Source organism: Varroa jacobsoni, unplaced genomic scaffold (genome assembly GCF_002532875.2).
Source record: "Varroa jacobsoni isolate VJ856 unplaced genomic scaffold, vjacob_1.0 scaffold_75, whole genome shotgun sequence".
NCBI classification, from domain to species: Eukaryota; Metazoa; Arthropoda; class Arachnida; order Mesostigmata; family Varroidae; genus Varroa; species Varroa jacobsoni.
This window is the reverse complement of record NW_019212977.1, coordinates 175,016-190,538: the sequence shown is the minus strand read 5'-3', so window position 1 is coordinate 190,538 and position 15,523 is coordinate 175,016. Positions and strand designations below refer to the sequence as shown.

Sequence of the window (15,523 nt, the reverse complement as noted above, 5' to 3'; positions counted from 1 at the left end):
AAAACAAAGAACCATAAATGGCCTTTCATGGAGAATCATAGAAAACACCTTCGTATTGTGATCTAATATTATATAGTAACATTCCTTAGGTTATGTAGTACGTGATGTGTACTCCAAAATGATATTATGTAGTTTACTTTTCGGCAAAACGGCCATAGACCCATACTGTTGCTTGACAATAGCTATCAAGGCGACGCATTGCACCGTAACGTCGTCCATTCCGGCAAAAATGTTCGCCTGTTCGCTGCAATAACACACCCGGCGCTAACCAGTCACGGCCCTGCCGGCCGCTTCGACCACATGGTAGCCCTTCACCACCATGAGAACCATATGCTTACTCTCCTCCGAGAAAGGGATAACTAAACCATTTGTCGCGGGACTCAATTCGAGAGGAACTAACAAAATGAGCGACATTATCGCCAATCGGCCATCCACAGGTTCTTTTCCGCTTCTCCCCGATATGGAGCCGATCTAGCCAAGCTTCAGTCACAAGGTACAAATATACACACATACATAGCGGACATATACCACCTACTCTAGTGTTGATTTCTCGATGACGGTTTATTTCTCAATCGAACTTGCCGATTCGCGCTTCAATACCCTCTAATGCAAAATCCACCTTCGACTATAATAATATTTCACCTTAAACCTCATTTAAATAGATTATATAGTAAGGAAGGCCAGACGGAGAAAAAATGCGAAGGTGGGAGTCTCAGACAAGACGAGGAACTCGAAACGGTTGAATGCTTAGGGGAGACGTCCAGTTTGGTTGAAATTACGATACATCGTCATTGTTTTGACTTCGGACGGTGGGTGTCCGTGTTTGTGGCGAAACGATAGGACTACTCCAAGCCAATCGAAGGCACGAGAAATAGAATACCGCAATATGGTCATTAACAAGCTGTTTGACCTATACATATAGTACTTTACATTGCGTCTTAGTTTGATTTAGTCTGAGCTGTGTGTGCCGCTAGACGACACTCGGGCTTATATAATCTGCTAACGAAAAAGGCCATTAGATGTCACCCAAGTGCAAAAAAGGCTTATATATACATATAAATGGCCTTTAATCGCTCTAGTTGCAAGTGAGTGGGTTAGGGGGGATCGGATTCGGTTACCTCGCTCGGCTCAAATCGGCATTAGGATTTGTGAATGGCGATCATGAGGTTAGAAAATTGCTGCGGGTTTTTTTCCAAGAATACAACGCAGCGTCTACAATGAGCAGTACTGGGTGTATTTTAGGTTCACCGCTTCTAACCGAACGCACTTGGGTGCGTTAGAGACTACTAAATCCACGAATTGTTTTTTGCTGAACATTTCTCGATATGCTATAATTTCTAATACAAAACTACGTGTGTGACAAACAATTAGTGATACGACTGGCTACAAATAGGCATAAGCTAAGAACAGAAAATAAAAAAAAAAAACTTATTTCTCACGATTAGCTCTAATCGAAAGGGTGTAGCGGTAAAAGCATATAATGTCAAGGTTTGAGAGTAACAAGCAGTTTTAATATTCAATACATAGTTATACAAGGACTAGAAGGTAAAAAAGGTACTATGCTATAATGATTCGGTCCTCCAAACTCGTATCTTTACAATGCAAAGTAGCTTGTATGGTTCAATTTACTGTCATTATCTTTCTCAGAGTGTCTATGTATATGATCGCTGATCGTTGATTCGAGTTCGCTAGCGCACTGGATATGGACTAAATGCGTATCAGGGAAGCGACACTTCTGTCAGTCATCGATTTCTAGTCTAGATGCCTAGATGTTTTATTTTCTATATTAAAACTTGGGGTGTATGTTTTCGTTCTGTGTAGTGCATGTTCGAAGTACAAAGTAATAAGCTGCCCGCAGCAACGTTGCTTTCCTCCAGTCAGTTCTCACTTTGGATTAAGCATGCAATATCTATGATTAAAAGATCAGCACATTTGTTGTAAATATCGAAACTGGCGTATTCCTAACAGACCAAGGAACCCATCGGACCTCACGGTCAACCAGCTTGTCGATCTTCGAGCCGTCGTTCATGGAAGACTCCTCCGACGAGGATAAAGACAATGAGAAGGATGGTGTATTTGAAGAGGAGTCGTCTGATCTACATGAACAAGATGAGCACCAGTTTCGACAGCAACAGCAGCAGCAGATGGCAACGCCACAACAATATCAGTATCAACAACTGCACCAGCAGCAATCCCAAGGGCAGCACGGTGGATCCGGGGGCCGGGATAGGGAGCACATGCATACATCAAGGACTTCGACTTCTTCGAGCACACTGACACCCACAGCTGTCACTTCAAGTAACTGCAACCTTCTAAGCAGCGGAGGTCATGGCGCTTCGAACTACCATAATTACTGGGAGCATCAGAACAAGGAGAACTCAGGAACTGAAGTAAGCGCGTCTTACAAGCTTAACTGCTGCCTTCTAGCAACCTTTTATGTAGGGCTTCACGCTATGAACAAAAGTTGTGTTTTTCCAGCTCAAATAAAATTTAAAAACAATAACAAGGACATTCGGAAGAACGTTATTCCATACGTTTGTCTTTCATTTGCGTTTCGGCTTATAATAACTAAGATTTTACCCAAGCCCCTTACACATTCCGGGCGCATTCACGCGTCCAACCACAGTTTGCGGGAAACTAGTCGTTGATCGCTTGAAATTTTATAGGAAATTCTCGCCTGCTGGTTACATAGACACGGTACTAAATTATGCGGCGTGATACAATCATTAATTCATTAGATAATCACAACTATATATGTTTCGTCCCTACTTATCTACTTTTCGTTCACTTCACTTCAGAATGTAGGAGGCTATATGTCTTATCCAGAACCGCCTCGGAGATCATCTCGTCCAAGGACGCCTTCGTGGAGGAGCCAACAGCAACGAGCTCGCCGAAAGAAGAAATTGGAACTAACCTCTAATGCGAGCTGAAAGACGCCGCGAGATTTAGAATGACGTGTCACCGCTATTTTAGCGTACGTTATAGCACTACAGAATGTGCAATGCCCCGCAGATGGATGAGCCCATACACCTGATTCAAAACAATGACAGGTAGAAAGAGTGCAAAAGAAGCGGTGTCATGATTCTTTGATGAAGTGTGAAGTCGAAGGAAAAGCAAGACTACCAAAATTGTACAGCCTGAAAAATGGTTGAGAGCTGCGTCTAGGTTCTGTTGAGGAGAACATGTAAACGTTCGCCCCCTTATGATATAGGTGTTCAACAACGAGTTAAATTATGGCAACTGATAAAACAGAAGATCGACTACAGGGTCCATTCGCTAACATGCTCAACCCTACCAAGAAGATGACTATTATTAAGAAGACTCTATATCGCATTGTACAGATGGACACTGGAAAGCCGTAACCAAGTAGCAGGAACACCCTCTGGACAAATCGTGCTCCTACTTCAGGTTAAGTATAATCCTTACTATGGCAACATTTGTGTTTAAAGTTGTTCACGTCCTGTTAGCATGCTTAGGCAGCCTTAACTAGATGACTATTTATTCGTGTATAAACTGTTCGTAGCATGGCTTTAGTCTTGATTTCTGTAAAATTTTACTCTATGGGCCCTTAAAATTCAAATTATGTGTTGCCGTAAATGTTCTCGGTAATATTGCTAACTCTCAGAGATTAACTTAAAATTTCATTAATTATTCAGAGTTCAGTTAGGATAGTATCATCCGACTGTTCGCTCAAGCCATGTTTCACTTTTCTTCAAACCATTAAGTCTGTACAAATTCTACGGCAGAAGGTCTGAAAAGAATAAACCTAGGCTAGCCTACCATTGACAGCTTCGTTCCTATGAAGCCGCTGCCTGAACAATGTCAGCATGAGGACTCATGCACCCTCAACTTAATTAAGAGTTTGTTGGGTACGCAGTTCGTAACCTATAAAGAGTAGCGCCTAGCCATAATCAGGTTCTTGGCAAGGTTTGCCAAATGGCTTAGCAACATCTTAATTATGCGATATTATTCGACGACATGAATTTGCCACAGGTAATCAATCATACATAGTGGCAAATGTTTTATTTTTCCGCCTAAGAAATGTATGATATGTATGGTGTAGGTAAGCTACGTGCCCTACTAGCTAATTTATCTGGCAGACTTTTTTGTCCTTTACGGTTGTAGGCGTCTATAATGTGAAGACGTACGGGTCTTAGTCGCGCGGTCTGATGTGAACACCTTACATGATCGCTCTTTGTACAAGTGGGACGACATCAACGCGGCGAAGGTGCACCAGGCGTCATCTCGAAAGGCAGAACTCCGGGTCCGCTTGATATCGACCCGCCCCACCGGGTACCTGTCAATATATATATTAATTATATGTGTGGCCCAGGACAATGGCCACCAAGCCTGGGCGGTGTCATGGTCCGGACGACTATCACATCGTTTTCGTGTAATTATTGATATTCGACAGCGGAGTAACTGACCAAATACAATCCATATGACGTTTACCCCGATGACGATGATGATCGAACACATAATGAATTTAGTTAATCCTCTTCTATTTAGGACGCCAGCGAGCGTCTTTCTTTCGCGCTAGTGGATAGCTCCACTCAGCTGATGGATTGCGAGACCGACAAAGCAAGTGGCATGCCCCAAAAAAATGATATTGCTCTTGCGTCTGAGATCACTGCAAACATACCGACTCTATCTCCCGCTAATGTATCCCCTACAGTTCTATTTGTGTTTTTAGCTACCGCCAAGTAACAAATTATTTCAGCCAACAATAATGTTTACTGTTTTTTTTTGCGTCTCAACAATTCTCTTCGCATCATTCTTTTTTTGGTTCAAATTCCGTTATAAAACGTATGTTTCGGGCTCTTTTTTAGATCGCAGGCCGAGTTCAGCTTTAGTCAGCCACGTGACTGTTATCTAAACAAACGTCTAGCCTATTCCAATATTCTAAGTCAATTATGAAATGAAACTTTTTTCTTTCGAATACAAAACCATATCGCTATGTAGATGTACATGTAATGATTGCCATATGTTGAACTTTCGATTTCAACTCACCTGGTTCAACTCGCACATTCCAACCCCCCAAACAACTCGCTTCAAGCTTCCCTTATGGCTGGGTCAAATAGAACGGTAGAAAGTCTGCATCACAGCATCCTAATTAAAAATACTCTTTTCTGCAGCAGGCAGATGTGCAGTATTACGCATATAAATATACAGACAAATAAATATGACGCCGCGCACTCAATCAGAGGGTTAGGACAGAATGCTCTAGGATAAACATGCTCGTCCTCCTATTGCTTTACACGTAAACGCACTTTTGATTGCATGACTGCTTAAAATGCTTACGCGCAGAGTACAAACTCAACATTTGTCCGTTCGTTAATACAATTATGCGTTTTGTGGAATCGTTTGGTGATGACCCAGCGCCAGTAGTGGTTCTCATGCACTCACGATAGGCGCACACAGGAAAACTCATAGATGCGTGGACATACAGACAAAATGAACGTCATCAAAGGTAACGTTATCTACGAAATAGGTCGTGCATATCTTACCACTATTTCTGCGACTGTGAACACCCCCATTAACCTTTCGGATGCATGGCGGGAGGTATTGTACACAAATATGGTACAGCCGCAGGCTATCGTCACAACATTGGAATCACTTGGAGCTGACGGTACGAACGTATGGTACGTTTGCTTTTATTCAACTGAATACAATGGGTCCAAGACACTTGTCTAGTGTATTCAATAAGCACACCGTCTTTACTATACAAACTATGAATGTTACACACGGAGCAGGTTGTTTTTTTGCTGCGGTCCGTGACATGATCATATGAAAATTCATAGCGGTGAAATAAGTGCCGATACGGCTTTCAATCGCACAGTAGTGTACAGTTAACCACGAAATGTTCGCTTTGCTTCCCTCTTCGATGCGTTTTGCCGCTTTCCATTAAGCTAGCTCGCTTTCGTTCGAAACACAAAGCCAAAAAGCAGACCTTGAGAAACGTCAAAAAGGACAACCTAATTGTGAATATCTTGCACGTTTTATTAAGAAATATTTCTCTACATTTAATTTCGTCAAATTTGTCAAGAGCAAACTTCATGCAAAAATTAAACAACATCTATTTGATCAAGCGACACCTCATCATTACATACATAGCTACCATAAACGTATATCGATACCGAGAAATGATCCATCGATCTTTCTTACAATCGCTCCTGCGATTACGATCACCACCCGAATACGAAAGTGATAAGTGCGCAAGTAAATGCTTCTATGAGCGCGCCTGAATCGTCTACAGTTCTGCTGATCAGAAATGATACAGGTCCTGTACGACAATGGCGACACATAAGTAACACCTTTCCGGCGAAGATTAGCAAAACCTATTTCATAGTTTGCCGAGCTTGATTAAACACAAAAGCTAGCGAAAAAAATCAGTGACAAACGTATTAGTCTGATTACACCCTCTGCCAACATAAGTAACAATTTCAAGTAGAAAAACGACCTTTTTTTTTTGCGTTGACTACACTTAACGCAGGACAGCGGTCGCGGAAGTCCAATAAGAAAGCTTCTCGTTCGTCCTTTACGTTTTTCGTGTGACACGAATCAAGCTAAATTCTGCTGAATTGAATAATTATATAATAATAATAATAAATAAATGAAAAAACAATACCCTATGGAACGTCCACACCTTTAAAGTCTATTAAATTATACATTAAACAGTTCTTTGTTGAGATTGCTTTTGAAGGTTAGGTTTTTACAAACAGAATTTGATTCTCTCAGAGCCAGCACTGTCATACGGAGACATAGCATATGCTAGACTAGAGTGGCCAATTTCGATGCCCGTGTACAGAGGTCGAAGGCTACATCAGTTCGCTATTTGTTAGCCTTATATGTTAGTATAATGTTTCGAGGCCTAGGGTAAAAATAGCAGGTGGAATCGAGCGGCTTCAATGTGTAAAACTGATAGAGAACATCGTCTAAAATAGAGGATTTATAGTTGTAAGTAGCTCTTGACACATGAGTGGCATACATGGAAAATTTATGGAGGATAATAAAAGGAACAATATTGTATAAGAGAAAAACGTATGCATGTATACATACAAATAGATGAAGAGAGGCAAAAGAACGTATAGATATAAGAATGCAGCGACTTCGAATGAAGATTTTAAAAAAAAAAAGCGTATTTTCTATAGTAAAATCTGTAACATTACTATATATGCAACAAATAATTTTCCTTTGATCGTACTTGTTCACAACACCGAACAAAAAAACGGTCACGAATAAAGTATAGACCCATCTAATGGTGAACACGGCGGCGGTCATTAACGTCGAAAAAATGAGACGGAACTCATCAAGATAATTAATGCGAGAAAGAAAAACACGCGGACCCATTACTAAGCACACGACAATAAAAATAACACCAATTCTAAGATTACTACACAATCCTAGTGCTATACAATCTGCGTGAATAAACAATGATATTATTAATCTTAAAAAAAAAGAAGAGGTTAAACGGCATAATCGGTTACAAATTACCTATAAATATACGTTGTATAGCAACCTGTAGTACGTACACTGAAATCCATCGAAGCTATATAAAAAATACCCAGATTTCAGGTGTACACAGCGAAACATACACACACCCGTAAGCCTAAATGCACCCATATTCCAATTAGTAAATAGGCACAACATTTTTGTGCGTGATTCTATTACTATTACCTTTATGATAAAAACGTTGATGAGGTTGTAATGAAGCGTTACAAAACAGACTTCGATATAGAAACAACGGTGTGTTTGATTTTGTTCGATTCTAGAAATAAAGTGATATTTAATTTATTGAACGATTGGCATCGAGACTCGTTAAGGTCAATTGACATCGTAATAAAATAGAAGGAAATAGCGTGATGCAAAAGAATTGCCTTTATTTCTAGTTCGTTGTAGCATCAACGAGTGTCGTTACTTTCTTGAGCGATTCAGAAAAATGATCAAAAGAAACACGAATACGAATCGGACCATAAGTTGCAAACTACCCGGCATAGATACATACGATTGATGGCATCATAAAAATAACATTGTCTAGAAAAATCAAGAACGACAAAAAAGGTGTTTACAGAATGTACAAACAATAAAATAAATTATTCGTAATAATGGTTACGATGATGATTGAAAATATGTATAGAAATAAGGTCAACTTCGTAACTTAATTTTGTGAAATGTCGACGACTCTAAAAGACGGAGAATCAAACAAGTAAGTCATAAACAAATACAAGTTCAAGTAATAAACATTACGACGATCATATGGTTTAGACGGCGAAATCCCTCATTAATTAGTTATGGTGGCCAGCTCTACCTACGTACAGGTATATAGGTCGTTGGCTATTCATGATAGTACTAATTAGACGGACACGCTAAATCCAGCGGCTGGCAAATCTAAATAGCGTGACAACAATGCTATAGAAGAACGTACAGGGTTTGCATTGATCACGCGCACCTTATAACGTTCGTTGTAATGTCCGGAAGACTTCTGCGGTTGGAAGGAAGTTGTGGAACTTTCCGCTTAGAGTTCTCATCGAACTCGGAGCGGGGTGTTCTTTTATGTTTACACTGTAGATTCGACGAACCCTAACATCAAAGGTAAACAAATTAAAGTATTATAAGGTATTTTTCGGCTCATAATATTCACTTAGCTTATAACTAGAAAAACTGAAGTAGGATTACTTCGTTACACTTAAAGCTCGAGTAAACAATTCGAGCTAGCGACTCGTATATCTGCTCCAATAAAAAATGTCAGTAGTTCTCATTATGAATGGTGGAGGTATCGTGACGGATATTTGTTTCGAAATATCCTAATTAGTTCCGCTTTTATAGAACTTGTTTTCAAGTCGAGCTTGAATGTCAGTACCTCGACTACCGCTCACCTGGTGAGCAGAAAATTTCTTTATTTATTCGACCTTTTGACATAGGTTCGCATTCTTTAGTGCTGGGTGTCCCTTAGGCTTTAGCGCATTACCATGAATTTCGATAATTTAAACATGTCCAAATTAACCCCGTCGCTTTAAAGCTAACCTGGACGTTCTGGTTTCTCCAAGGAATATGGGTAAACTACTGGACAAGAAAAAGCTGGAAAATGGGCTGTAGTGATACAATAAGGTGGTCAAACTCTAACGCTCACATCACGGTCGGTCGGTTCGAGATAAACCACCAATAAAAAAAAGAATACAAATGATTTAAAAACAATGATTACCTTATCAATGCAATAGTGACTTGAGCTCAGTCACTATTCAGTCAATATTTCAACCAGAACTAAGCAAAAGTGCTTTTGGAATCCTTCTTAGATAACTTCAAATAAATAGGACATATTTGCTGGCGGTAGTGCATGGCGAAACTTTTTGCGCACGCGTAGCTCAAAAAATTTCATCGTGCACTTTACGTTAAATTAAGTTTTCTTCCTAATACCTAATTATCTACATCCGAATTAATCCATTCACGCAGCCATGCCCTGAAGTTTACATCCGAGTCTCTCTGTAACAGCATCAACCCCACCAACGAAGAAAAGTTCTCTATCGTCAGGCACGTAATCGTATCAGTGTAAGCACAGCTCTGAATACGTCATGCCTGCTCATCCTTCAACCCGTTCATCGAGCTCGGGGCAGACTGCGGTTGTTTTCGTGAATCACGAATGAAAGCGAAACAGTTGTTTCGCTTTCATTCGTTTTTTTCGCACTCAGATATTCGAAGAGAACTGCCGCGGATATTTACTTTGTGCTATAGCACCGCGGTATGAGTGTGCCATACCCTGTTACGTAACATAAACGGTATTAAGTGGCTCGTACAACGCTGCTGCTAGTGGAAACCAAAGGTGTTTCTTCTTGTCAAATGTCACTATGGTTAGGACGAATGATATCGCTTTATAATCGTCCGGCTGGGGCTTCCATCCGTCAAACGGGTCGCGAGATCTCTATTCAGCAAGATTCTAGAGAAATATTCGATTTCTCCGAGACGCTGCAGGCAATGCATTCAATATAACTTCATATGTCAGTCGACTGCTCCAGTGCAATACAGTCTTAGCTGCTCCGTAAAATCATGAAGTTGCAGCCTTTCTTCAGGTAAACAGAACTTTCTCGACTCGGGAGGGTCCGCCACCACAGGACGCAGCCATATACTTTGCGTTTAAGGAGTTATCGGTAAATCGATTGTATCTTTGAGTAAACACACAGTTCGATTTGAATTTACTATTTTTTAAACACTGCGTCTTTTCTTATCAAGTGAATAGAGTAATATGAAACAGATCGACAATGTAGTATCGGCACCATAGAGTTCAATTCGATGATGCTGTGTTTGCGACTAGCGAATTTAGAAAAAAAAAAAAAACCGTTATTTACATCCATAATAGCTATGTTTGACAAACGGATAAACATTAGAGCCCAGATTAGAGAATAAGCCAAATACTAAATGGCCAATATTATCGACAGGTACGAAGCCACTGATAAAGCAGTACACAGTTTGTCACATCGATTTGGAGTTAAGACGTATATCTTTCGGTGGACTGGGAATAGGTCATTATTTTCCTGTGGAAGCATACGCCTTGCTCTTACGAAGTTTAATAACAAATAAATTTAATACACCAAATAAAAATAGCGGTTGAAGGGACCATTTGAGGCTTTATACTATCTAATCAAAATGCAACCAAAGGCTAAGGCAAACATATATCGGATGGTTCGATTTCTACATTCATTAAGAGGATGCAAGACAAAGAACCCATTGGACGGCTCAGTATATGTAAAAATTAGAGGGTCCACCGAGCCTAACTAGACGAAAATTCGAAAACAAACCTAGAAACGTAGAAATACAATTGCTGTATGGAAAAAAAAGTACTATATTTGAAACATTAATCCAAACATCGTCTCTATTTGAGCGACACTCACTTGAAAAGGTTTATACCGGTACTAACGGGATGATGTAATTTCTCACTTTACATATCCATCCAGCGACCTCTAAAGATCGTTTAGGTGGAATAGACAAGCGATTTCTTAAAAACGGAACCAGTTAAGTGTAGATTCATACAACAATAATCCCTCTTTATCTTGTTTTCGTGTTCTATTTTTCTTATTAACCCTTCTATTAGCCAGTATCGAAAAGAGATATAACCAGTATACTGATTCTCGAGGCTATTTGTTTGCTGCACTGCCCTTAGAAATTTTCATTTATCGAACAAAACATTAGGCGTCATCAAGAAACAAATATCGAGCAATAGTTCTCTTTATGGATATTGGTACGGCATACCTAATCTATTGTCAGTACTTCATGATGTATTAATATTAGGCTTCTATGTATAGTGCGTACATTTGTACAGCGTTAGCAAAACACAATATCCCTGGCTGCTGACGTCGTGCGGTTGTTTTTAATAATTAATGTTTTTTTCAAAGAATATTTCATAATAAAGCCGGTACCGAAAGTCGGCAGCAACGCACAAACGTAAAACGTTGAGCTATTTCTAAAAAACAGTACGAGAGACAAGCTTAAGCTGGTGTCAAAACCTTGCCCGCGACACTTTTCAGAGAGAGACCGTCTATTGTCTAAACCCAGTGCAAAAGCAACTAAAATGACGAGACGACGACACTTTTTTGATAAATTGGGAATTTATGCGAAGTCCCAAAATCCTCAGCTCAGCATCGAAGCTTACTCGAAGATGCGACGCTACCGGTGCTTTTCGATCGACTCCACATCTATCGTCTTTCTAGCTGTCAGGGCAACTTCGACAAAAGAGACGAAGGTCCCTAACCAATGTTATCTCAGTGACGACCTTTTCTCGTTGGCATCCAAACGGGGTCATGCTAATATTGGTCTCTATGATAAGCGAAATAGAATTAATCGTGCACAAGTGGCAGGCCTCGGTGATATAGATTATTTTCGACTATTTGTGATTCAATGGGATTTGTTTTCTACACCACCGTTCGCAGGAGATCTAACCGGCGAAATCGCATGGCATCGGCACTTGAAACAGATGTGGTCCTATTGAGCCATTGACATTATTTGAAATCATGGATTTGTGTAGATGCAGAATTATCGGCTATGGTCATTGCTTTATCCGTTCGATAGTTCTAACACTTCTCAAGAAACTTGAGCTGAGTGCTTTATAACACCCTGTAACAACAAATGTCATTTAGCGTTATACAGAGCAAGGAATATCTTCAGGCTTCAGTTAAATTGATCGAGGATCGATTGAAGGCGAAAGTTGTACTATTCCCTGAAGACATTGCCGTTTCAGTCTTTGCTCTCACTCGTTCGGCTGGTTCTTCAGATGTAGTCTAAGACACATACTCATTCACTGCGATATACAATATTCGGTGTCCTCTAATGACTGCTAAAAAAGCTTAATGACATCGACTTTTTTAAAACGTCTGTCGATAACGCTTGCTTGACCAAACCAGACCGTCTCGCCTGACTTGAGAATGATAAAAGCAGGACTCGAAGAACTTATTACCAGTAGTTCTTATTACTGCTAAGCGACGGCGCTATGCAGATAATGCACTACCGTTGTCGTCTGTTACTAGCCCCACGCCCGCTGCTGCGCTGTACGATATGTACATATTCTATCCTCTAATAGCCGTAATATATATACAGCTCCGGCGGAAATATTTAGTTGGTCTGAATGTCAGGACATTCGCCATTCCTGCGCTGAGACATTAAAGCTAACGCCATGAATAGACCAAAGATATTATAAGAATGAAAGAATGTAAACATGTGTGAGTTACTGCCTGCACGGGGAACCAGACTCTATACAAAGCAGCCCATTAAGATGACCTTTACGCAAATTGCATTGCTGATGCAGGAGGTAAAAAAAACTACATATGAAAGAGCGTGGCACAGCTACAGGATTGCTAGTTTTAGAGGAAGGTGATCTGGGCCGACAACGGCCTCACGTTGCAACTTATATCAATACACGGTACAATATAAACTGCATATATATATACAAATGTATGCACGGTTTAACTAACTAATTATAATGTTTTACATATGTTTTATATAATAAATTGAAGAAAAATCTGCATTACATATATAATAATCTTCATTCCCAGAAATGATTACCGTTTCTACTAACGACCTTTAGTGGATATTTCATATAGCTCTGTAGTGTATTCTAGTTCAAATACGATAGTTAAATATTGTTGGTCTCTGTATTATAAGTAGCATCATGTCGGCGTCAAGTGAAAAGAACCAGCAAGACCTTTTCGCCCAACGTACCTCTTTGAAAGGTACAAGCTTTTATATCACGATCATAATGTACAGATGCCCCATTCGGTTGCCATCCAGTTATTTTATGCGCGTGACAAAATGGATTACTATAGAAAATTCAGATAGTTCGCATTGAAACGATGAACAATGTGATTCATCAGTCTATTGCGCGAAATGCCGCAGCGTACCAAAGATCTATATGGTAGCATGTAGATGCCGAGTAATGTCTAGTTTTTATCTAGTTTTATATTATCTAGCATTATGCTACCGCTACAATCCATCTTCCCCAAAAAGCTGTGCAACATTTTTCTAACTAGCATTCGCAAAGCCGGAGTCGTCCATATGGAATATAACCTGTCCACTTACAACGTCTCAAAATGTGATGGTCATCTGATTTGCTGATGCCAGGCTCATGGCGCGAGTTTCTCACGAACTTCTTGAAGCTTTCTCTTTACTACTTTTCCTCGGCTAGTGAGGCTCCTTAATGTTTTCGGTCTTGCGAAACATTGTCTACGAACACCCCGAACAGTTCCATCGTTTTCAAGCTTATTTTTTATGTGATTAATTGTAAATCGCATTGATGGATCCGAAACTCTACAGTATCATCTTTATATTTCTGCTATATTTTTACATTTCTAATAACATTTAAGCATAGATGTTCTGTTTCGAAAACAATGTTAATTCATTCGCTATTGCTATTTAATTACACGAAAAAAATAAACTTTTAAATATTTTCTCTTGTTTTTATTGGAGCACTTTGAAACAAATTTCCATTTATATACAATTGATATATTTTTGTTGTGTCCTCCAGTGTCCATAGAGAGACATTATTTCCAATATAGCAATACTGAGAGGAAATCCGCGCACATCTATCCTGTGAGTACCAGTTGATCTAGTCAAATTCGACTCCAATGCGAGATACATGATTAGCTTAAAGTTATTTCTCCATTGAACTATATATATATTTACTAGCTTGGCTCCTACAGTGAGTTTTTTTCGTGATTTTTGTTTTTCAATATGAAATTGTAGCCACCTGACGCACATTCTCGCGTGCTTTCTGCGTTACGCCCTATATTAACTAAATCATCAAAGTTTAGACTGTCTGATACACACGAAGATAAATAGTTTAGACTCGCAAGGCTTGGCCATTTTCTAGCTGATAGACAGCCAAAGAAGATTCCTCTTGAGGGAGCTAAAAGGAACTTACCTATCCAGTCACAGTATATGTATCGCGGTAGGATTGCATGTGGGCGATATATCACATCTTCCGTTTCATTACCTCTTGTAATTAAATTTGTTGAGCAAAATGTCATTATGTAGAAGTGGCAATTGAAGTTAAAATGCATCTTTCTTTGGTACAACCCTTAATTGTATCACGCGATCTAGTCTATTTTTTCTAATAATAAATCTAAGTTTCAGTAAAAGGACAATGACATATTAAAACGTCCGTAGGAGATTGCAACTTACAACCTTAGGAACCTACAAATAATAAATGGTAGAAGGTTTCGATATCTTTGTTTAAATAAAATTCGTTAAAGCAATTTGATGTCTGCTATTGCAATTCACTAAATTTCTAAAAGCCGTTTTTTACGTTACCATTTTTTATGCATTCATGTTTGCTACTGTTGCAGTTTCTAAAATGCTATGACATAAAAACGTGACCTCTTTTAGACCGCCCAGAAACGGAGGATAATGCGATCACCTATATGAAAATAACAAGTTACGAAACGAATTTGAGAAAATCAAATACACACAAATACACAAAGAAAGATAATGAAGCACAGATACAGACGACAGAACATTTCCTAGGATCATTACACCAAAGAGAAACGAAGTGCTCTCAACAGCCGAGTGCAATCCCGAAAATCCCGGTTTATGGTAGAAAGCGTGAGAAAACGTCAACCGACGAGGGTCAGCATTTTCCATAACCAAGTATATTTAATAATATATAACATAATATTTCGATGAACTTCACTTTTTCTAGAAAGATCAAGAAGTAGTAAACAAGATTTTGGTAACATTTCTACTAGACACAGCCGCTGACTTGACGGGTAGGAAGCCTCAACTGGGATCCATGCACGCTGACTCATAATGTAATCACATTCCCTCCATCACACACCACTGATGACGATCCCGTAGTCTGTCAGAGCACAAGATTATGTATACGAAATACCCAGAGCGTACACTTGCTCTTCGAACACGCTGCTTTACGGAGCAATGCAAGATCATTACGCATAAAATCACCATGAAGGTCCAATCAGCCTAATAGACCATGCATGTAGAGTATGATTTGATTACTTCAGCGAGCACTCAAATAAACCCTGAACGT

At 39.6% G+C, this 15,523-nt stretch overlaps 1 protein-coding gene across 3 annotated transcripts in view; it reads left to right on the top strand.

Moving 5' to 3' along the window:
* The window catches only part of LOC111263041 (uncharacterized), a 39,720-nt gene extending 31,456 nt beyond the window's left edge, over nucleotides 1-8,264 (top strand). For all 3 annotated transcript variants that reach the window (XM_086969483.1, XM_022837779.2, XM_086969481.1), the window contains 3 exons: nucleotides 1,969-2,390; nucleotides 2,799-3,408; nucleotides 4,126-8,264. In XM_086969483.1, the coding sequence (XP_086825609.1) occupies nucleotides 1,969-2,390; nucleotides 2,799-2,930 (554 nt within the window). In that variant the 3' untranslated portion in view covers nucleotides 2,931-3,408; nucleotides 4,126-8,264. The remainder of the gene's footprint in view (nucleotides 1-1,968; nucleotides 2,391-2,798; nucleotides 3,409-4,125) is intronic.
* Nucleotides 8,265-15,523: the final 7,259 nt, after the last annotated feature.